General features: G+C 44.4%; 1 protein-coding gene across 9 annotated transcripts in view; it reads right to left on the reverse strand.

Annotated features, from left to right (window-relative positions):
- The window catches only part of PLXNA4 (plexin A4), a 445689-nt gene that overhangs the window by 388152 nt on the left and 33525 nt on the right, over positions 1-24012 (reverse strand). For 7 of the 9 annotated variants that reach the window (XM_052680712.1, XM_052680714.1, XM_052680713.1 and 4 more), the window contains exon 3: positions 12174-12356. In XM_052680712.1, coding sequence (XP_052536672.1) covers positions 12174-12356 — 183 coding nt within the window. Of the gene's footprint in view, positions 1-1414; positions 2293-12173; positions 12357-24012 lie in introns of those variants that run through there. The other 2 variants (XM_052680721.1, XM_052680720.1) reach the window with 2 other exon arrangements.

The following is a 24012-nucleotide window of genomic DNA, read 5'->3' on the forward strand; positions in this document are numbered from 1 at the left end:
TAGGAGACAAGCAGAGAATGATCAAGGTGAAAATCTAGAGGAAAAAAAATAATAACATCCACGCTGCTATCTTTAGAACTGGTGGATGATATTCTAATAATTTTGTGGTTATTTGGGCTTTGTTGACTTGCTTCATCACATATTGGGACTGCTTATAGCTTTGCAGGAAGGATACAGCTCAGATTCCCCCCTAACACTGCCCAGATTCAAGCTAAATATTAATCTTTGTTAGTGCTGTAAGGCATATAACACATTGGTGAATGGTCCTGCATCTGCATAAACAAGCATTATGCCAACAATCTGTTAAAAGTAGAGCATCAGAATACTAATTGTGATAGGTCTTCTCATCTCTTGCTCCCCTCCCCCCATCTACCACTTCATGTCACTGCCAGTGCCCAAAATTCAAAGATGCAGAAATCAGACTCACCTAAAAACACAAGACTGGCTTAAAATCATGAATTAGCAATTAACTCCCAGTTTTAGCTTGTTATTATAATTACTAACAATTAGTGTCAGGAGGCATTTGGGGCTTTTGACATTTGGATGTTAAGTTTTCCTGCCTTCCCCCAGCCCAAGCAGCCCCCACCCCTTAAAATAAAGATTTCTCAGTCACGCAGCTCAAAGCTGAAGTAATATTACAGCTCTAAATGAACAGATGTAATTCACCAGGGTAGCCCTGCACTACTCCACCATTCTAAAAATCTTTTCTTTTCCCACTATATTATGATAATTTATTTCACTACGGGGGCTCCCAGGTGAGTTCAATTCTCCAGTTTTCAAGCAGGCAGAAATGCTAACCTGGCAGAAGAAGTTTGACTAAGAGCTTAAATGCAAGCGGTCTCATAAGATCTTGCAGTTCTCCATATATTGCATACTAAGGTAGACGTGTGAGAAAAACGAGAGCTACAAATTTGGAATTTCTTCCTTTCCATGAACAGTAAGTTAGCTAAAAATTCCCCATATAGGTGGGATTTGGGGAATTTATTTACATCATCACAAGGGGGAGAAGGGGTTCGAAAGCATCAAAAGATTTTGACTTTCCCATCTTACGGTAGAAATATCTGTAAAACAAGAGCTAATTAAACAGGAAAAAGAAAAAAAGAGGAGGGTGGGGAGGTCAAATAACCATAAATAGTTGTTTTGTAGTCCATAAAAGCTTTCAGAGTTCTGCAGATTTGTTTGTTTTGTGGAAAAAAAGAGGAGGGAAATAGAGTAAGGTTTGATTTGGTGCTGATGCAAATTTGTTGGTTTAGAAGTTTTCCCCCTCCCCGTTTTCCTCAGTTCTGTAAGGAAACAATAAAATGAATTATCCTCATTGTAAGAGAGAGAGAGAGATGCTCAAGCCTAATGTGATGCCAAGGCCCTATCTCTTACCAGCACAGAGATGCTGTCTAAAGGGCAGGGAAAATGCATTAGCATGCATGACATCTCCTTATCGCTCAGGTTAGCTCTATCATCAATATGTTCCCATAGACCCCAAGGAGATAAATCGATTGCATACAAAATCCAAGAGAAGCCAACAGAAACTTGTAAGCAGTGGGGAACAAGATCAAAGTGCCCATAGTGTGTGAAACCACATCCATCCCAGTAGATATCACAAGCAATAAACTCCCCCGGATAACCCAGCCTTAATCAACCATATGACAAATGAGGCAAACACAGGGAGATTCGCACTGCTCCAGTCGCTGTGTTTAATTAGATTTCATTGGAACAATTCTGAAAAATTAATATGATGAGGTCTCCACCACTTTCAGCGATAACCTTTTGCCCGACATCGCTGAAATACATTGCCAGGATCAGTTCAGAAAAAGTTACATGAAGTCAAAGGGAAAGATGATTCCAGACTACAGCCACAAGCATCCCAGCAGGGTGAGACACCAGCACGACTGGAGTAGAAATAGTGGTTTGCATTTCCAGGATGCCTTAAACACAACAGTGCTGGGGTCCTATGCCAACATAGTACATCAGATCGAAAAACAAGAACCCACAGAGCTTCTGAAACCCACTGAAGTCCCTTGGGAGTTCATGTTTTGTTACCAAAAGTGTCCCAGTCCTGTCAGGAATCATCAGCAGAGCATGCTTGGAATGAAGGACTGAAACCAGAGCCGAAACCCACAGATCAGTAGTTCCCAACTTTCCTCTCGACTGTGCTTCTCTTGGCACTTCCAGGGTTCCAACTCATCTCCCATTGGAGCCTGTGAGTGTGCGACTCATTTCCAACCTAATTCCATGCTCACCACACCAAGGAGGATCCCAGTTTGGAGGTGATGGTGCATGCTTGACACAATGCTGCTGATAGATAAGAAGCTTTTATCGGGAGCTATATTCTGTGAGATGTGTCCCATAGATGGGATCTCTCCATTAACACAGTTCTGCTGTTTAGTCAAGTGCAAATACCAACACAGCCAGCACATCTATTTCCTTTCAAAGTCTCACACTGAAATCCTCATCCAACTCAATCCCTTTTAATTTAAGGAACAAATGATCTTTCTAGGGGTCAAAGCTGGTGTAACACTGGCCAGTACACAGAAAGCCAAGTGATGACAGAGGCAGGTTCATGAAAAAGGCATTAACCCAGAGTTAACACTATCAGAATATAGTGAAATCTACAGTGTTAACTGCTGCTGTCACAGCTACAGCAAGATGTTTTCTTTTCACCCTGGACATAGCATCCCAGAGGGACTTTGCTAGAGCCACAGCTTTGATTAATAGTTGTGGACCAGTCCTCAACCCATGCTTCTACCCCTCACCCAGCAGTAAGCTTTTTTAATCAGGAAAGGCCAAGGACCTGAAGCTCTTCCGTATGGTTTCATTTAGGAGAGGTGAAAGGCTACTGACAGGATTTTAGCAGAAAAAAAAATAGAAATGACAAGTGCCAGACCAAGCAGGAACAGATCCCTGAATCCTGCATAGTAACACACGTCTTCACTCCCACAGATGTCGTATGGGTTGGGGTCTACAAAATCCAGCACAACTCTCTCCTGCTCCCCTCCAGGCTTCATACACGTGGGTCCTAAAATCAGCAAAGTTTCGTTGTTTTCAAGCCAGGCTGCCACCAAGACAAAATGATAAATGATGCAGTGTAACAAGCCAAAGTCACTGTACCAAACTAAAGGAAGCACTAGGGGGAAGAGACCCTGTAAAGCTGTAGAGGAACAGGGAGATTTGATCTCCACTTTCCTCCTCACTGACTTCACAAACACCACAAGACTGGATACAATTTTGGAGAGACTTTTCCTTAACTGTATTTGACAGTGTCCCTTTGAAAGAAGGAAGCTAATGGTCTACACCAGTAACCACACACCAAGCTAGAGCAACACTGAATTAGGCAGAAGTGTTCACAAGTAGTGGACATACAGACAGCACAAAGCTCCTTAATGGAGGTGTACAAACACCACAGTGATGCTGACAGGCTGCCTTGCACTGCAGAGCCTGCATGTATGCAGGGAGAGGTCTTCAAATCAGCTCAAACTGAAAGTCATTCATTCAAACAAAGGAAGACACGCTCCTTTTTGCCTTTTAATTAAGAACTGGCTCATAAATCAAACCTCGTTCCTACTCTCAAGGTGTCAGCTGAGCGAAAAGCTTTTTTCAAATAGCCAAGGGCTACCTTATGCAAGCCATGGTACCTTCTCCAGCTCCACTAATATGGCTAGTCATACCACTTTTATTTGCTGTTATAAATCCAACCTGACTTTACTAGAAGTCAGTCCAAGCATTTCCTGGATTTTGGAGACTATAAGAGGATAACTGGCACTGGAACTCATTGCCCAGACAAGTTGTGCATGTTCCATCCCCGTAACTGGTTCAATGTTAAGTTGGACTTGGCTTCTGGCAAACTGATCCAGAGGGAAGTGTCCTTGCCCATGGCAGGAGTCTGGAATTGGGTGATCTTTAAGGTTTCTTTCAACCCAAACTATTCTATGATTCTATGAATTTCTTTGAAAACAGGGACCACATGATGCATAAGCAGAGCAAGTGGGAATCTGCCCACTGTCCACCCTCAGAAATGTCCTGCTATGGGTCAGAGGCTGAGCAGAGCCTCCCCCAGTTTAAGCATCACCAGTGGAAAGGAGAGTTACTGTTAAACTAAGCATTTCCTTAAGTTTCCTTGAGGGCATCCACAACTTATTTTAAAGAAAAGGATTCTTTGAGGTGGGTTGGGGAAAACTGCACAAAACAAATTGTTTTCACAGAGCAGTAGCCAGAGAACAAAGCCCCAAAACAACATCCTTTATGTGTATGCACACATTATGTATTTATATGCAGCTTTAAATACACAAGATTTCAGGGAAAAAGCATGGATCTCCATCAATGACTATTCTGTTCCTAGTCACTCTGATCCTGCTGTTGTCTGCACAGCAGTTGGTAGATGAGCTAACTGTACAGCAGACCAGCGCAACAGAGTCCAGCTTTAACTCTCAACAAAGGCCTGGACAACATAAAAAGTGAAGAGTGAAAATAAACTTCTTTCATGCAATACATACCTCACAGACACAACAGGATTCTGCTATGAGCAAGCAGGCAGGTTGGTTTGGAGTGCACAGGTTCAGTTGAACTGAACCTGGACCTTTCTGTCACACCTATCATCTTCACCAGCACTCAGTTTCCACATTCTGCACAGACCTGCTTCCTTCCTAAAGATGGGAGCTGACCAGTTTTGATGTATACATCAATACCTGTCCAGAGGTGAACCTGAGATCTTCATGTGTTGGGGCTGCAACTCTACAATCATAGAGCCATTTGAATTGGAGGGGACCCTGAAAGATCATCTAAGTCCAACTCCCCTGCACTGAACAGGGACATCTACAGCTCAGTCAGGTTCCTGAGAGCCTGGTTCAGCCTGACCTTGAATAAGATGCCCTCCAACCCAAGTCATTCTATGATTCTTTGTGGCCAAAGAAAGAAGATGAAGATGAGACAGATTGTAGAGGTGATTCTGGGCACAGACCTAGCTGCAGGCTGGTGAGGGGGGATAGAGTGAAGGACTATGAAAGGAAGAGATGGATGCACAGTGCCTTATCAGGGACTTGCTGTTCTTTCAACTGGCTCCCTGATAACATATGGAGCTTAATCAAATATGCAAATGATGTCCTATCTAGAGACAAGAAAAATAGAGAAATAAACCCAGACACCGTGCATTAAAACAAGCCAATGAAATGAGGAACGGGTAAAAGGTTTCCTCTTTTTGATAAAATTATTTCAAAAGATTAAATTAAAGCAAAACTAATTAGGAGAATCGCACTTAAGCCGACTTCCCATAAGAAGGGTCAGCAGGCAAGAGGCATTCAAAGGCAGATGCAAGAGGCACTTCAAGGGCTCCCTGAGAAGTCATTATCCCAGTGAAAAGGGAAAGGGACAGAAAGAGGAAGAAGGAATGACAAGAGCCATTTTGGCTGAGCATCCATCCGGGCATTAGATGGAGTGGATGGGAGCTAACAGCCTCTCTTTGTCACCCTGGAGAGCACAAGTGGCAGGTGAGGATCAAAGCTGGTTACCTGATGTCCCTTCCAGAGGGCTTTCCAGGGAACAGAGGGATGAAGTCAAACAGAAGCACATAAAACTAAGGGCAGAGGGATGTATCATTATTTTTTTTCTCCCCCTTGTACGGTTTCCATGAACAACACAGCCACATCAGTTGTGGAAGCCTGAACACTCCACACATCTTGCACAGAGCCTGCAACACCACACTGAAAATCATCTGCTGTGATGAGGCAGGTGACAACAGTGTCACTGCAAGTCATCCCCTGGGGAGGCTGCGGGACCCTGGATTTCAACAAGGTACCTGGCAGCAGGAACTGCAGTTGCTATCTGTCCCTTTGTGTCTGCTTTTGTCACAAACAACCCTCTTTCTGCACATCCTCAGCCCAGAGTGGAGGAATCCAGCTCTGCTGCTCTGGGACTAGAAATCTGTCAAATTCAAGCTGCAGCCTCTTTGAGGAAAGCCTTGAAGAGCTGACAGTGCAGCCTGCTGCCTTCTCTACTGCACCGGGTCTGCTGGAGTCCACTGTGGTCAGGAATAAAAACATTCAGAGCAGCACCAGCAAAACAGAACAAATGGCAGCAGCCAGCAAGCACCTCTGGGCTTTGAAGAGCTCCAGAATGCATCCGGAGGGATGAGATTCACACGATCCCATCTCTGACAAGGCACTGTTAAACCAAAACCTCAAAAACACATGTATGCAAGGCACCCAGCAAAAGCACAGCTCAGCCAAACTCTGCACACCAGCATAAAGGTTGCTGAATAATCAGAAAGCAGGGAGAGGTACTTGAGGGAAAGACAGGGAGAATTAATTGCTCTCTGCCAAAAACCGTGCTCTAACTCTTGTTAGAAACAGCCACCTCCCTAGCAGACTAAAGGGAGTGTTCCTGCTGAAGTTAAACACTGGAAGGAGCAATAAGCTCACTGCAGCATAATGCCCTGAGGAGCTGTAGCTAGAAGTCTCAAGGCCATGGACATGGGGGGTGTGAGAGGTCAAACAACCATTTGCAGTGATAGAGTAATTAGCAAGTGTTTAAAGCAAATGTTCAGCAGCAGAACCCAGATACAGTCCTGTATCTGGTTTACAGCCTGGAGTTTTGCAGCAGAGGATGAATCACAGGGTGATCTAGGCTAGAAGGGACTTTGAGATTTCTAATCCAGCTGCCCTTTAATCTCAGGAAGTTCCTGTCAACCCATTTCCCCAGCTTGCCCAGGTCCTTCAGGATGCTAGCTCTACCATTCAGTGTGATTTTTCCAGGTCGCAGCCCCGGGAAGGTGATATGCACTGAGAAACTTGCTTCCCATCCACTTTTTACAAGATGGACTTGAAGGGGGGAACAGAACAATGCTCCCCAACAGGGCTTCAAAGGAAAGAGATTATATAGCCAGGATTTATAAGTCCTATCACTTTGATTTCACCTGGAGAAAGAGTACTGAACACCCAGCACCTTTAGGCTAGATATTAGGCAGAAATACTTTACGGTGAGGCACTGGCAGCCCTGGCACAGGCTGCCCAGAGAAGCTGTGGATGCCCCATCCCTTCAGGTGCTCAAGGCCAAGTTGGATGGGGCCCTGGACAGCCTGAGCTGGTAGGTGGCAATCCTGTCTGTGGCAGAGGATTGGACCTGTATGGGCTTTAAGGTTCCTTCCAATCCATGCCATTCTACGATTCTACAATTTATGTCATGCCAGACTCCAGTATCACAAGCTAGTGGCTTTTACATAGCCCAGTATGGGCAGCTGTTACTGGTCCATGTTCACGTAGGTTTCCGCCACCACCTCTCAGGGCACCCAACATGAGCACCAAGGGTAGCTCACACCAAGGCTAACCAAACACAGCTTTCTTGCTGTCACATCCAGAAAACCGAATACTCTTCAGGCATCTAAGCTGGCAATGACCTCTCAAAAAGTGACTGTACATCAATGCAGGACAGAGAAAGCTGCAGCCTTCACAGACGTCAGATACAGATGGGAAACTGTATCATTCCATCACAAGCAAGTGAAGCACTTGGACTCCTGCTGATTTAGGAAGCTGTGAGGAGAGGCCAGGGTGAGCAAGTCCCTCTTGCAGAAACCAGCTTCTCAGCAGGAGCTGGAGCCTCTACAGCATGTTTTCAGAGCAGTCAAGTCCACTTGCCAAACAGTTAGGAAAAAAAAATAATAATTTTTTTTAAAAAATCTGACTCCTTCAAAGCAGCAGAGGGAAAGAGAAGGAAGCAGTTTCCCTGCTGACATTTGCAGAGCGCTGTCAGCAGCAGAATATCCTCCAGGGAACATCAAAACAGAACAGAGTTTCTTGTCTTGCGCATATTCAGAACCCCTTTATACTTGGAGAAACAGAGAGGATCTGGCTTTTTCTGCAGTTACCAGAATCCATGAAACTGTGCTCAACAAACCCAAGGCTCACTCTCATTAGCTCCAGCTTTTGGATGGGAAGTAATGCATCAGAGGAGAAAGAGGCGCAATTCCTCCTTTCGCCATGTGGATACATTGCAATATCACTAGCCTGGCCAGAGCTTTTCAGGGTTACCTTCCTGAAGCATGGAGCAAGGAGCTTCGTCTTCCAGCCACGTGCTGAATCCTTCTGAAGCTCTCGAGGCAAGTAGGCTGTAAACAAAGCTTCAGCACATAACTGGAAGAGCTGTCAGCCAAAGCTGGTCTGACGACCAGAAGCCAGCAAAAGCTAAAACATGCAGTACTTTCCATCCCAACCATTCATTGGAGAAAGCCAATCTACCCCAATGCGACTGTGAGATGGGCCCAAAATTAGAACTGCCAATTTGAGATCTCAAATTGAAAAGTCTTCCTATGGTGTTTTGCTTTGGATCCAAAGAAAGCAAGGTCTCAAGAGTTCAGGGTAATCCAAAGGGTGGTTCATAAAACTGGCCGATGGTGAGAGTTTTCTACTAAATTGAAGTGATACCTGATGGGAAGTGCTATGCTCATTTCAGAGCTGTCTAATCTTGAATGAAAACCTTTACCCTAAATGTAAAGCCTCTTCAAAGACCTCAAACTGATGAGATTTCATGTAAAATGAAATATTGACCATAGAGTGAAAGAACTGACACTTAAGTTCAATTTCTTTCTTTGCAAGGAATTTAGCATAGGGAAGGCTTCGATTGAAATATTTTTATGGAATCAAAAAATATTTCTCACAAAGCAGTTTCAAACAAATGTGAATTATTACTACTTCATTTTAGAGGAGACATTTCAGAATGGACAAAGCGTTGTTTTGAACAGAGGTGCAGCTCCTGGAGCTGTACCCAAGCTGGTATTTTTAAATGTTAAGTTGTTCTTTAAACCCACACACGCACACAGAATAATTGCAAGTAAGTTGTTTTTGTTGTTTGCTTGTTTGTTTTTTTTTCCCTGAGTGGAAACTATCTGCACAAAAGCAGTATCCACACATTACACACCTAGGGAAGATACACAACGAATACTGAATGCTGCCACATTCTCTTAGCCATGACATGTATTCATAACATAATTTGGCCAGGGCTTCCAAGATACAGATATTTCTCCTAAGTTCCATCACAGGATCTTCATTGCCCACAAGTGGTCAGGAGTTTTCCGTTTCATCTGATTTACCTGCTTTAGCTGTGTGATAGAATCCTCATGCTTTACACACGAATCTCTTGCAACCTGCAGAGCATTAATTTCCCCCCCAGCTTCTTTAAGAAACAACGTATTTCCTTCCATGTGTAGAAGGGAAAAGCATATATAGGAGAAGAATAGAAGCTCCTGTTAAATTAAAAAGCTGAGCATGGCTGTCTCACAGCCACTCATCTCTGAGCTACCTTCTCTATTCCCAAGTTGACACCAACACCCATCAAACCTTTAATCCATGGACTGTGGTTTCTGCCACAAGATACAGACGGGGAGATTTTTCCTTTTCAGAGCCTAGCATTTTTATCCTATTTATATCATTGTTCTGCAAGGCCACGCTGTGCTGTGGACAAGCTGGCAGAATTGGAGGGCATATTTCTACAGTGTATTATTCAGAGCCTTCCTGTTGGTCTGCACATGTAGCTATGTGCATGAGCAAGGGCTGCAAGAACTATTTTGCCTGGGGCAGTGGAACAGCTAGGGCCAGCCTTGTCATTCTCTCTCACTCACTCTTTTCTTACCCTATCTCTATGTTGCTTTTTCTTTTTCTTTCTCTCTTTGTTGTCTTGGTTACGTGGACAGATTCCTGATGTGCTGCTAGTTTTCATTTTAATGATACGTTCCTGTAAAGCACGATATTTTACTTCAAGTTTTGTGTGCCACTGGATACATTCCTTTGACATGTGACATTTGTATATCAACAGATATTGCTTTATGTCTATGGGTACTTTTCAGAGCCTCCACAGAGTTCATTCTTCAGAATCTGATACATAGTCTGCATTTTGTATATAAAAACACAGGGAAGATGACTGAAACTGCAAGAAAATAAGGGAAGTTTCTCCAAAACCATCTTCTAATTATTTCTAGTGAATCTTTCAACAACAACTGAGCAGATCCTGCTGCTTTGAAGATAATATAACAACTCATCTTTTTGTGCTATCCAGAAATGCTTCACCGTGGCTTGATCAAGCAGCTGCACTGCACCACAAAAACAGCAGTACATGCCACGTGTGGTAGGGGCCCATCAGGAAAAAGTGAGTCCTTGGGCTTTGTCTACTGGTACAGAGTTTCGTCTAATCTTACATAGCTGATTCCAATTTACCCATGTGCAATTTTTTTTTTAAACAGAAATCAAATTTCATCCCAACACAATGGATTTCGCAGGAGCTGCAATTACCAGTGTGGTATTTCCCTTTGCTTCCAATTCCATAGCACCTGTCTAATGAGCCAAGATGGAAAACCAAGTCTTGAAAGGCCATGAAGCTTTGGCAGGGACCAGGTGAAAATCCTCAGTGCCAAACTGGCCTTGTGTGGCCCATGCAGGGGGAAAGCAGGCTGATGTCCTGAGCTCAGATACCCTCAGGAGCCCTGGAGGAAAGTAAAAGATTGCAGAAGTCATAGCAAGGATGGGGCCAAACCTTCAGGAAATGCATATTTTCAGGATCAGTTCGTCCAAAACAACCACATGAGTTTGGGGAAGCCTCATTTTGCACTGATGATCAGCTCTGCATGTTGATTTTGTGATAGATAATTATTCATCCCACGAAGGCCTTATTCACAGCTCCAGCCCTGCTCTGACACACAGACCCAGTGCTCTAACTACCGCAGGCAGAACATTCATCACGTTTGGAAAAAGAGAATAAAACACAGCTTTCTCAAGTTACATCAGTTGCTTCAGCACCCCTCTTCTCATTCTTTACCCTATAAGGATGTCTCTGCTCTCTACCACACTCAGTTTAAAAAAAAAAAAAAAAAAGCTTTCTCACTCCTATTTCCCCCTTTTCAAACGGGATGAAAGCTTGGATTCTGCATTGTGACCTGCAAAGGCAAAGACAGAGCTATGTCTGATTTTGCTTCTCCCAAAGCCAAAATTAAAACCAAAAGCTCACGAAAGCAGAGAAGCAATAGGCATTCTTAACTGTTTAGGTCTTTTGGATATTTACCGTTCCGATCTCAGCTACACATTTTCTTCCCCCAGTGAGAACGGCTGGAGAACTAAACATTTTATTATGATATCACAGATGACAAGGAAGCAAAACCTAATTAGTCAGGGGAGGAGATTATTTTTACTACAACTGCTTAAAAAACAATTTGGCTCCTTTTCCACGTGCTAGAGCAGACCATTAAAACAACCACACTCTGTACAAAAGCACCAGCATCTTTTCCTCTGTTGAAGTGGTCTGGAGACATCTGTCAGTGGGCAGGATCCTATTTCATATACCTCCAACCACATGGGTGTAGTGCCACCTGAGTTTAAAACCTTGATGTTCTTAAATGAAGCAGTAGCAAGAGGAACAAAACCAGAGATCTCAGACCCTCCTTACGCATCCATGAACAAATGAATCCCTTTCTCCTCTCTGCTCTGCCCATCATATATACAAGACTTTTTAATAGTACATTCATCTCCTCAGCTTGACGTTATTTGCAAAAAGGAATTCAAAGAGGATTCAACATCCAATCCAAGCCTTGGGGTTCCTCCAAACTCCTGTAACAGCTTCTCACCCATCTCCTCACAAATCATATTTTGCAACATCCCCAGCTCAAGCATTTAAACGTTGCCAAACTGGCACGGAGGAGTTGAAATGGATGTGATGCCCATCATTAGCACAAGGCCACTTCTAATACCTCTTGCTGACTTAAGAAGAGCACCTACTAAAAGCACAACAAAGCTTCCAACTCTCAGGCTCTGCATTACTGCCGTACATGATGAACTACAGCAGCTGTTACACCACAGAGCTACAGCCGCGCAACAGGCTTTTATATTTTTTGAGAACACAGAGTGAGGAACAGAAGCTCAAATTCAATAAAGAGTGTATTTATTTATGTGGCGTCAACCGTGGTTGCTCCATAAGCATAACGCTCATTATCATTCAGACACAGCTGTCTATTGATGAAAACACTTTTCCTTCAGAACGAGCACTCAGCCCTTGTGGGTGGAACACAGTTTTTTGCCAACTGAAACATGTGCTATCCTTAAAGCAGGTGATGCACCTCACAATAAGGTCTGCGCTCACATTCCGTTCAATACCGCCAATCTCCATAAATATGTGAAAAATCTGAGTTAGAGGACAACATTTGGTCTTACCTTCTTGAGCTTTCCACTCTTGGTTCCCACAAAAGCTAGGGAGTGGTTCTTGTAGACATAAGCGATCACAGATGTCATTCTGTCTCCATCTTCAGTGTAAATGGGGAGCCCTCGCACCATAGATGATACTCCCAAGGGGGCATTCATATCCAGGCCACAGAAGTTGTCATCAATTGTTAACAGCTATGAAACAATAAGAAAGAAAGTATGAAAAACTGAAGCCAACAATTCTTAAGCCATCTTGGAAGCATTCATTCATCAGGGACACCATTATGCAGGCTGACAAATCAATGACAAAGGCAGCTCTGGAGGAATACAAAGGTGGAAAAAAATTGTCCAAAGTCTCTTGATGAGTTATAGACAGAAGGAGCACTGGAAATTTGCTTCTCTTGAAACCCAGCAGGATATATTATTTTAAGTCTTTTTCCTACTGCTTTACCAGTCAAGACCTAGCAATCAAAGAGAAAGTCTGCAGAAAGTGTCTTAAATGTTTCTAATTCTGCCAAAAATAAAGTATGTGTGTCATTACTAAGGGATCCACAATACAAAACACTGAGATAAGTCCACACTAGCAAATAGACCATGGCCTGTTCTCTGGCCCTTACACTCACTACTGTGACTCACATCTATGAAACCTAAATTGTATTTCCCATCCAATTATCTGACTCCAAAAGCTGCAGCACCGTCCATGATACATCTTGGAAGCAGCACTAATGTACACCCTGTTCAGCAACAGGGATCAGGCTAAGGATTATACACTATAGTGCCTGCACATACTTTCTATTCCTGGAGCTAGTTCACTCATGCAGTTATGGGTCTTTCTCTCACACTGTTTGGCCAGGGCACCTTTCTTCCAATGGGTCCTTATTTCCTTCCTGTGAAATGGAGATTATTCAACTCCACCCAGCTCAGAAGGGGCACTCACTGAAGTCCTTGGAGAAGGCAAAGGTTCCACAGCTTTAGTGGTGCTTTATTGTGCTTGCTGAGGAAAACCACAGACTCACAAAGACCAGAGAAAATGCCTGACTGTTGCTTGCTGCTGCCTAAGCCCTGACATCTACTGCATTAGAACTCAACAGGCTATCAGACGGATGTTCCAGTGGGATCAAAGAAGATTTGAGTTGAAAGGGACACTTACAGAACATCTAATCCAACTCCCCTGCAATGATGAGGGATACCTACAGCTCTATCAGTGCTCAGAGCCACATCCAACTTGATCCTGAGTGTCTCCATGGATATGATCCTTGGATATGAAAGCTCATAACATCTAGTTATCTGCAAAGGTGCTTCCTTCAACTTCAGAGTGCTGCAGAAGGACAACAGCAAAATCACAAGAACAACTCTTCTATCCTATCTCACTGCACAATTTGGAAAGTAAGGTTAATGCAAGTTCCCAGTGTGAAGATCCCACAGAGCAAAATAAAGATGAAACTCCAAACATCACAGCACACAACTGCCCAAAAAATTAGACTTTGCTGACATCAGTGAGACCACTCTCACACATCTGAAGCTAAGTTTAAAACATTTTTCTGGACCACGGCTTAGGAAGGCAATAATTCAGTGGACAATAAATTTATCTAATTTTCTTCAATCACTAAAGAATGACCATGATTTTTTTTTCTTTTTATCTGAGACCTTCGTAGAATCATGGAATGGCCTGGGTTGAAAAGGACCACAATGATCATCCAGTTTCAAACCCCTGCTGTGTGCAGGGTCACAGACCAGGCTGCACAGAGCCACATCCAGCCTGGCACTGAATGCCTGCAGGGATGGAGCATCCACAACCTCCTTGGGCTGTTCCAGGGTGTCACCACCCTCTGTGTGAAAAAAGAAAGAGTAAAAAAAAAAAGTGTGAACGGTTTACAGGCCAGTGACTAACGAGGCAGGAGACTTGTGGGGCGCGCCCGGGGAAAGGGAAGAAGGGGGATGGGCAGGGAGATGGGAAATGGGTCTAAAAACCGAGGCAACAGCAACGATCTGAGGACGAAGACGTTAAATTACTTCTAAATATGATCTCGGAATGCAAGATAACACAATACAACACGATATACGTGGAACTGAGGCCAATGAATGAAACAAAATGAGAGGGTGTCCAAACTGAAGTCCTTACTCTAAAGCCTGGTGTGCTCCTCGGCACAGAACAACGCGAGGGGCTGGTGAGCTGCCTCCACCTTGCTTCATCTGGGCACAAAGTCCTCCGGGGAATGAAGCCCCTCCCCTGCCCCTTCGTGAACAAAGCACCCAGAAACGACGGTCCACAGAACCAGAACATTAACTCTTTAACTCCCAATGCTTTACATGATGTTATGATGTGGAATACCGACAACAGAAACATCGCAAAACCACGACATCACGTAACATGTTGGGGTTGCTTCCTCTGAGGATCGTCTGCATGAAAAAAAACAAACAAGCAAAAAAGAAAAGAAAAGAAAGAAAAAAAAAAGCCAGCAAGTGAAAGCCTGCAAATAAACATCAGCCAGCTTCTGTGCAGCTGTGGCTCTCAGCTCGATGCACAACATCTTTGTAAAGGCAGAAATACAGTCATCTTCTTCAGCAAAGAGAAGCACATAAGGAAGCTTGGATTTATGATGAAACAGTCAAGAGTTGCAAATCCAGGTTTATTTTCAATTCCAGACACTCCTAACGGCAATATAAAGTAGCCACGTTAAACTCTCTGGAGCTTCTCCACTTGGCAATTTCACGTTAATGACTTTCCAGAGTGAAAGTGGAGATGAGAACATGAATTCATTCTGCCTGCAACATGGCTGTTGCAGCAGCTGGAGTATCAGAGAGGGTCAAAGGGAAGATCTGAGGAGACAGGAAGCAATCCTTACATCTCGAGCTGTAAAAGTCTAACTCTGAAATTCACAGCGTAGTCTGTAGGTAACTCAGAAAAGGAGGAGGATTTTTTGATTGAATCTTGGAATCATTAAGGCAGGAAAAGACCTCTAAGATCATCCAGTCCAACTATCAGCCTATCCTCACCATGCCCACTAACCATATCACTCAGTGCCACATCTGCCCTTTTTGTGAACACCTCTAGGCATGGTGACTCCATCACCTTCCTTGGGAGCTTTCAGGCAGTTGTAAGGAACAAATTTCTGAGAACACAGAATGGTTTGGGTTGAAAGAGACCCTTAAGATCATCTAGTTCCAATCACCAGCTGGAGTGAAACCATCATCCCATATCATATTCCACCTGCTAATGAGGGAATATTACTCACCGCCCCTCTGCCCCAGGGAAGCCGCTAAACAGAGGTTTATTAGGTGCTCTACGTATCCAAAATATCTTTATGACAGAGTGATTGGCAGCTCCCAGGGCATCCAAGTCCCACCAGCTGCCTCTCCATCTCAAGCTGATGCACAGTAGGGATTCAGCTGTGGAGAGGTTGCTGTCCATTCCTAACACCAGAAGTTACATCTGCATCAGTGACACCATGGCCAAGTGTCACGTTCGCCAGTGAGATAGGAAGGATGTGCAAAGAATGGGCCTGATTTACAGAAGCATTCTGGCAGGCTTCTGCATTCTCCAGGATTAAGCTTATCAAATAGATATTGAACAGATCCAAGCTTTTCTGGATAGGATGGTTTTAACAAGGCTGGTGCTGGCTCAGCCCTCTAGAGATTCACTGAGCCCCCCAGACTCAGCAGAAGGGTCACAACTCTAATTACAACATGTCCTTTCCCAATTCCATTTGATTTCCCAGCAGAAGTGAGCAATTTGGCACTGCAAAAAGGGCCGAAGTGCCAGCTATTAGGGAAGCAGTGCAAACAGTGCTCCTACTGAGCTGCTGTTGTCACTTAAACATCTGTTGATGGGGGTCGGCATCCTTTCCCTGGTAACTAGAGATGGGATGAGAGTTGTGCCAGGGGAGGTTGAGGTTGGATAATAGGAGAAACTGGAGATGTTGAAGAAAAGGGCAGATGTATCATTGAGGGACACGGTTAGTGGGCATGGTTCGGAAGAATTGGGGTTGGACTTAGTGATCTTAGTGGTCTTTTCCAACTGTAATGATTCTGTGATTCTGTGGTTCTGTACTTTAGCCTTTGGCCTCTGAAGCAGCCTCTTATAATCAAATACAGCCCAACGCACATTTGGGAAAAAGCTTTGATGAAGGATCAACCATCCTCTTTACTTTCACTCGGATGCAATCTTCCTTCCCAATCAAAGCACAAGGGCCTTTTTTAGATATCTCAGCAGGCTCCAAAGCCATTCCACAGCCTCACCAGGGATGAAGGCTGTCCCAACAGCCAAGTCTCGCCTTTGATTTACAGCTAATACCTAACAGCCTTGTCTTTGTATAGTGGCAGATACTTGGCTTCTCACTCTTGTTATCTCAGGCTTGGCTACTTCAGATGATGAAGGGAATGCATACATTACAGCTGCCTGAGCTGCCAGCAGGACCAGGGAGCCAACAGCAGTAAGAAATCAACAGCGATATTTAATTGAATCTTTTCAAGGTCCCAAGGTCTTTTCATCACCTGAATGCAAGATCTTCTCATCAGCAAAGACTGAGCTTCCTGTAGAGGGTGTGTCATACTCCATAGGGTGTTTAAAAATGTAGGGAGATAGAAGCTCTAGGAAAATCCATCACCAGGAATTTTGTGATATATGTACAGATGCAAGTAATGGAATTTAGGGTCTAGAATGCCTGAAGTGGGGGTAAACCATATATCCCCCTCCAGCAGGGCTGCTAATTGTAGAATCATAGAATCATGCCTGGGTTGAAAAGGACCACAATGATTATCTGGTTTCACCCCCCACTTCTCTCTCTGCCCCCCGCCTGCTATGATGCAAACCACCTCCCTGCAAACCACAGATCTTTAAACTCCAACTTCTGCAGCAGCAGTTTGCTTCCCAAGGATTGTGCTTCTCTGAATAGCCTCATGATACCATCAGCATGGGCTTCACTACTTGGTTAACCTTCTGGTTTAGGTGCTCGTTTGTCCTTTCTCCGGCATTAGCACCCTGCCTTCCTTAAGCTGGATTGCTTCTGCTCTCCTGCATTTCTAGCAACATTCCTGCTTCTAACCATGCTGCCTCCAGCTCTCCCTTCTGATTCCGCTGAGACCAGTGGGTTTGGTCTATCCAACCTAGTGATAGAACAAGGCAAACTGATTTTAAACTAAAAGAGGAGAAATAAAGCTTATATGTTAGGAAGAAATTCTTTACTCAGTGGTGTGGCCTTGGCATGGGCTGCCCAGGGAGATTCTGGATGCTTCATCCCTGGAGACAGGGTGGCAATCCTGTCCATGGCAGGGGCTTGAAATCTGATGATCTTTAAGGTCCCTTCCAACCTTAGCCATTCTATGGTTCTATGTCCTTCTCTCCAGTTTCTGTGCTGTGAACTTTGGCAGGACCATCAGATTTCACATATCAACATCAGCCCATTGGTTGTGTCTAGCCATGAGATCCAGGTGCAGAATGGAGACAGCTCTTCTGATGTTCACCTCGTGCCACATCATTCACATAATTTAATGCCTTCCCATCACACGTGTTGCTGACAGTGGGTCAGAAGAAAGCTGTGGGCTTGCCCAGTGACCATCAACAGCCATAGACCTTTATCATCTGAAATTCTGAGGAAATTTTGTGGGCAAAAGGATGTGAACTCTGGGCCACCAACTGAAATGGAACAGATCACCAACCAACCCGCTCTTCAGCAGTAAGCCTGCATTCTAATGACACACAAAAATATCCAGTATCGTTTCTCCAGGGTGCTTGGTGATATAATGAAAACTATATAAAGAGCCAGCATTTGGAAATACATTATAATTGCACACTGCTTTTACTTGTGCAACCAGAGCAGTGGTTACCACGCAATTACATGTCACCATATACAAATGACAGTGCAGTTACAGTAACTTCACCAATTACAGGGAAATTGCACCCACTCTGCTAATAGGTTTTCACTCAAACATAATTCAGGATCACAAGACCAGTTACCCAAATTGACTTGAACTTGTACAAGCATTTGGTTTTTAGGTCTACAGTTTAAGCATCAGTTCAAGGACTGGTGTCAAGTTTCCAGAGTGCTGCAGAATCTTAACATGGTACAGACTTGTTACGCCTGCATTAACGTTCTTTCTGTACTGTGAGCATAAGGCTTCCCATCTACCATCTACCTCCACATCGTAAAATTTGCAATTTCCTGAAGAGGAGTCTGCCTTCCTTATGGAGACCAATAGAATTCTTTAGTCTTCATGCCTTGTGCTCAGCAGAGCTGGTTTGTTATTAGTAAGAAGTAATTGTTGCCATAAATTTAGCATCCTCTGAGTTCTGAATTTTGGAATGATTTGTGTGCCAAAAGATATGCACAATGTACACTGATCAGTGAACTCCTACACATATTCTAGATCCAAAAAATTGCAAAATTTAAACAACAGTGGCAATAGGTTTCTTCTTATTATTTGTTGCTGCAGACCCAGTGTTGCAGCCACAGAATCCATAAGAAACAACAGCAGATGCTTTTCAGCCCATTGCTTTTTCTCCAGCTCTGGTTCCCACTTTTGCTATACACACTGTCCTACTGCTGGCATGGGGCTGCTCACAGCAGCATTTTAGTCCTGGAGGCAGCACTGAACTGTCTGAAGGAAACAATTCATGCCCCCAAAAGTACTGACTATGTGCTTCTCAAAAATCATAGAATTTTGATATGCAAGCTTCCAGGCCAAATACAAAAACAAAATCACTAAGGTTGGGAAAGACTTTTAAGACCATCCAATTCAACTCTCAGCCCATCCCCACCATGCCCACTAACCATGTCCCACATTTGCCCTTTCCTTGAACACCTCCAGGGACGGTGATTCCACCACTTCCCTGGGCAGCCCATGCCAGTGCCTCACCACTCTTTCGGAGAAGAAATGTCCCCTAATATCCAACCTGAAATATTGTCATCAATAGTGTCATCATCAAAATGACATCATCAAAATGACATACTGACTTTTAGTCTGCTTACAGAGAACACACTCTACTATTACAAGTAAAGGTGCAATTACCAGCCTGAAACACCTCCAGGTTAATGAATCCATGCTACTGGCAGACAGCACCCTGATGGTGTACTCATATAACCTCCATTTTAAGATCCTTCATCAGCTTCAACTCCAAGTGTCTGCCAAGGAAAAACGATGCCAGGATATACAAGATGCAGCGCAGAACCGATTCAGATACCTGGGAATATATTTCAGTAGGATATTTAGAATCATAAAATGGTTTGAATTGGAAGGGACCCTTAAAGGTCATCTAGTCCAACTCCCCTGAAATGAACAGGGACATCTACATTTAGATCAAGTTCCTCTGAATCCGTCCAGCTTGACACTGAATGTCTCCAGGGACAGGGCATCCACTACCAAACCTGTTCCAGTGCCTCACTCCCTCTGTTTGGATATTTTAAGTTAAGGGATATTTCAAGAGCACAAGAAACTGGTACAGGCAGGGAAGAGGGACAGCACTCCAGAAGCAATGCCGACTGTCAAATTCAGACAGCACAACCACTCTGGTTCATAGTGGCCTTCACATCCCAAGTCCCATACATCATTGCTATGTCAGCCAAGCCTCTCTTTTGCACATCACTCACACAAAAATGCTGGCAGTACTACTCCAAATCTCTATATTAGCACAACAAGCTATGCAGCTGGGCTGAAAGTCAGATCACTGAGCTGTGTGGTCACTGAGGTTCCTTCACTCCCAGTTGGGAACTGTGTCTGTGCGCAGGAAGAGTGGATGGGACCTAAAGAGCAGAAAATGTGGCTGTAACAGGAAGCTGAGCTTTTCTGCAGTCCCAAAAAAAAGTTCACTATGTGGGCTGAGAGGATGCAGAACCGTGTGGATGAGGATAAAGAGAGGAATATGATCTCTGCAGCTCTCAGCTTGCCGCTTTCCATGAGCTTTAAAAAATTCACTTAAAATTTTTCACACCCCCAATAAAAGAGATTATTGAGTGTGGAGACTCTGCTTTTGAAACTACCATGGTCTATTGGGTAAATAAGCATTTAGGGATTTTTCAAAAGTGAAGTATTGATCAAATAAGCTGCTAGAGCTCTTCTGTAAGAACATATTCCAGCTGCAAAGCTGTGTTACGCACCTGAAACACAGCTGCACTGACTTCCCCTGGGGACTAAAAGTCACAGGAAAATCTTAGGTGAAAAGGTTTTCTCTGTATAAAATGGTTTTGTCTGTACAGAGTGAAAAGAGTTTATCTAGATAGGCAAAGTCACCTTTGGGAGAGAAGTGCATTTTGTCCTAAAGGACACTGGATTTCCATGATCAGCTAAAGGCTGTTACATCACAAATTCCATCAACAGCAGTATTGATAGAGGTGCAAGAAGAGAGTGGAGCTCTACCCTCTATATGCCTCTGTAACCCTCACCATCCTTGTCATAACTTCTCCCAGGTGTCTCCATGTAATAGAGATACTTGATAAGGAGATATTCCCCACATTCATCTCTCACATTCATCTTCACCAGGCCACAAAAATCCACCCTGCAGGACCCTGGTAAGGTCTCCATTGCAAACATCACTGCTGTCACATTCAACTTTGAAGGGTGTAGGAAACCTTGCTGACTTATCCTCTCTTTCATATGCTTGACCCATTATCCCCCAATACTTGTTGGCAACAGAATGGTTAAATCTGAGCTCAGATGGAGCATTTCTGGCAGCTGCCAGGCACTCCTTATTCCTATTCCACTGATGCACACCAGCACCTTGCCGAATAGAGTCCAGCTGCCTCCCTCGTGTCGGCACCACCAGACATTCCCTTAATTACTATAATTATTATTTTGTTCCACAGTCAAAATTATCATTTGGGCTGCAAAGTGCCACGTGCACCAGCAGCGCTATACAAATGAAACAACAATGCTGCTTTGCATGCAGGCGACACCTCCCAGAGATCCCAGAGCTGCTTAAAAGCATTAATTAATCCTCACCACGGTCCCACAAAGGTAAGCTAAGCGTTGTGATGAACAACTTGCATGTGTTGTTGGTCTTCAGCACGGGGAAAGTGCTCTGTTGGATGTCAGAGTTGTGTCAGGGGAGGCTGAGGTTGGATATTAAGAAAAATTTCTTCTCTGTAAGAGTGGTGAGGCATTGGAACAGGCTGCCCAGGGAGGCGATGGAGTCACCATCCTTGGAGGTGTTCAGGAAAAGGGCAGATGTGGCACTGAGGGACATGGTTAGTGGGCATGGTGGGGATGGGTTGACAGTTGGACTGGATGATCGTAGTGGTTTTTTCCAACTTTAATGATTCTATGATTCTATGAATGACCTTGTCTTGCTCACCAAATAATGAAGAGCCGAGGGCTGCGCATCTGCATCAGGGAGAATTGAGTTGTGTCTGGTTTTATCATCTGATGGAAAATGAATGCAAGGGAGCCCGGTTGTCACTATAAACAACAAAATACAGCACTCGAGTTCTGCAGACCAACATCCCCCACTTGCTGCCTCTATCGGTGCAGATCTCAGTGCTTGAGGAATGCAGAGCGAAGCGCTTGTGTCAGCCTCTGTATAATTCACTCAAGCCTTTCGCTTCCAACTCTTTGCATTTGAAAGCAGGGCTGTGCAGTGGATGGCCCTCCGAAGCGGGTATGCCATGACAATTACAGCCCTTTGTTTCTTGGCGTCGGATCCTGACCAATAGCCCCGACCCACTGATAAGTGCTGGGTCATTCCCTCATTAGGAGCAGCACGTTTTTATTATTCCCTTCTGCATATTCCCTCGCTCTGCCTCTCCCACTCTCTGAATAGACGCCTGGCTAATATCACTTGTTTACAGAATAAATCAGCTGAACAAATCCTATTATATTTTGGAACAGTGACAAAGATGGGGTAATGACATTGAAACAGGGAAAATGCGATGTTGTTCCTACTGATCTAATGTCACCCACATGTTCTATCAGCAATGCCAGCTCTGGTAATGCATGGAGGAAACATAAGTCCTTCTGTTTGCCCACAGCATTACTACTTTGATGCACATATACGTGGGTGTCCCACCTTTCCTGTGTTTCAGGCACTTCTGTAACTACTTTAATTATTAAACAGGCTACCCAGGGTGATGGCAGAGTCACCGGACATGTTCAATACAAGGGTTCCCCACCAAGGTGTATGGTTTGGAGGGCATGGTGGTGATGGGTTGATGGCTGGACTGGATAATCTTAGTGGTCTTTTACAACCTTTGTAATTCTGTGATTCTATAGTGCAGCATCTCACACACACTCAGAAAAATCACAGTGTACTCTCAGGAAGGGTCAGTGTGAGAGCATTCTTTCCCTACAGGAGAGGGATACAACAAAGGTCTGTGTTTCAGCAAGCACAGTGAGGTGATGCTCCTCCACTTCTTGATCTTCATCTGTGCAAGGGAGCAGTTCTGAAGAGGATGGTTCATACATAGATGTACATGACACCCACATCTCCAACTCCAGCCTCACTCTGGGCACACAGAATCAAAAAATAAGGTTGGAAAAGATCACTAAGATCATTTACTCCAACTATCAACCCATCACTACCATGCCCACTAACCGTGTCCCTCAGTGTTACATCTGCCATTTTCCTGAACACCTTCAGGGACAGTGACTCCACCACCGCCCTGGACAGCCTATGCCAGTACCCAACCACTCTTTCTGAGAAGAAATTTTTCCTAATAGCCAACCCATCCTTTCAATAGCCTCAATTTCCTAATAGCCAACCCAACAGCATCCCCCGTCCTCACATCTTGCTCGTACGTTCATGGTAGAAAAGTGCAGCATCTGTATTTAAGCTGACTGATATATTGGGGATACATTACAATTCAGGTAAAAGTGGAAACATGCTTATTTCAGGAACAAAAATAATGCCCTATGTTATACATGTGTTGGAATAGAAAATCAAGACAGACATGTGCATCAGGCTGTTCCCAGAGGCTAAACATCTTCACTGACTCCCTAAGCACGAAGACAGACCCTGCACTGTTTTTCACCCCGACAACTCCACTTGCATCACGCAAGGAAGAAAGGGTCTGTGCAGGATTTGTCCCAAAAGCAATGCTGAATCCAGCAAGCCATGACCCCCTCCTCAACAGAACGGGTATTGTACAAACCCCAGCTGCCCCCAGTCCGGAGGTGCTTTAAATAGCATTGGTGTCATGCAGGGAGCCGAAATCACTTTGCTTCTGGCTCATGCAGGATTTTTCTTTGCATGCAGCTTCTTTCTTTTTCTGTTTTCTTTTTAACGTTGTGTAAGCATTCCCCTCGGCCTGGAAGGCAATCTCCTGGCGAGGCAATCCGAGGTCAGGGATGTGATCACCCGGCGTGGAAGCGAAGGCAAAGAGATCATCTGGAGCACTCTGAAAATGCAAGGCTGAGCCGCATGTGACCGCAGGGCTCAACCGCAGAGAAAAACAGCCTGGGTTGCTGGCAGGGAAAGCAGCAAAGATCACTTCCCAGAAATAAAAATAATCGTCCATGTGGCGAGGAGCATGAAGCAGCAACGTGGAAGCCAGCACCTCGCTCTCCTGTGACAGCATCTATCTGGAGTCCAGCAGGAGCAAGAGATGATGCTGAGGGATGCTGAGAGATGCTGAGTGATGCTGAGCTGTGCAGGCAGAGTCCAGGGCTGGGATGATAGTGGGGGAGGGAACAGTGACTGAAATATCTCAGACACAACAGCGAGTCAGCAGGCTTGGGCCCTGCTCTGTCTTCAATGAACATTTTGTGTGAGCAGGGTCAGGCAGACGTGAGGATCCAAGAGAGAACAGCACAGCGTGCACGGGGCTGGCACCCGGCTTCTTAAAGGCATAGGGTTTCCTCTTATGCGTGGGAAGTAAAGAAATGGTTCCATGCAGGATGTAGTCGGGTTGGTTTTTTTGTTTGT

The sequence above is a fragment of the Tympanuchus pallidicinctus genome, unplaced genomic scaffold (genome assembly GCF_026119805.1).
Source record: "Tympanuchus pallidicinctus isolate F22 unplaced genomic scaffold, pur_lepc_1.0 scaffold19, whole genome shotgun sequence".
Classification (NCBI taxonomy): domain Eukaryota; kingdom Metazoa; phylum Chordata; class Aves; order Galliformes; family Phasianidae; genus Tympanuchus; species Tympanuchus pallidicinctus.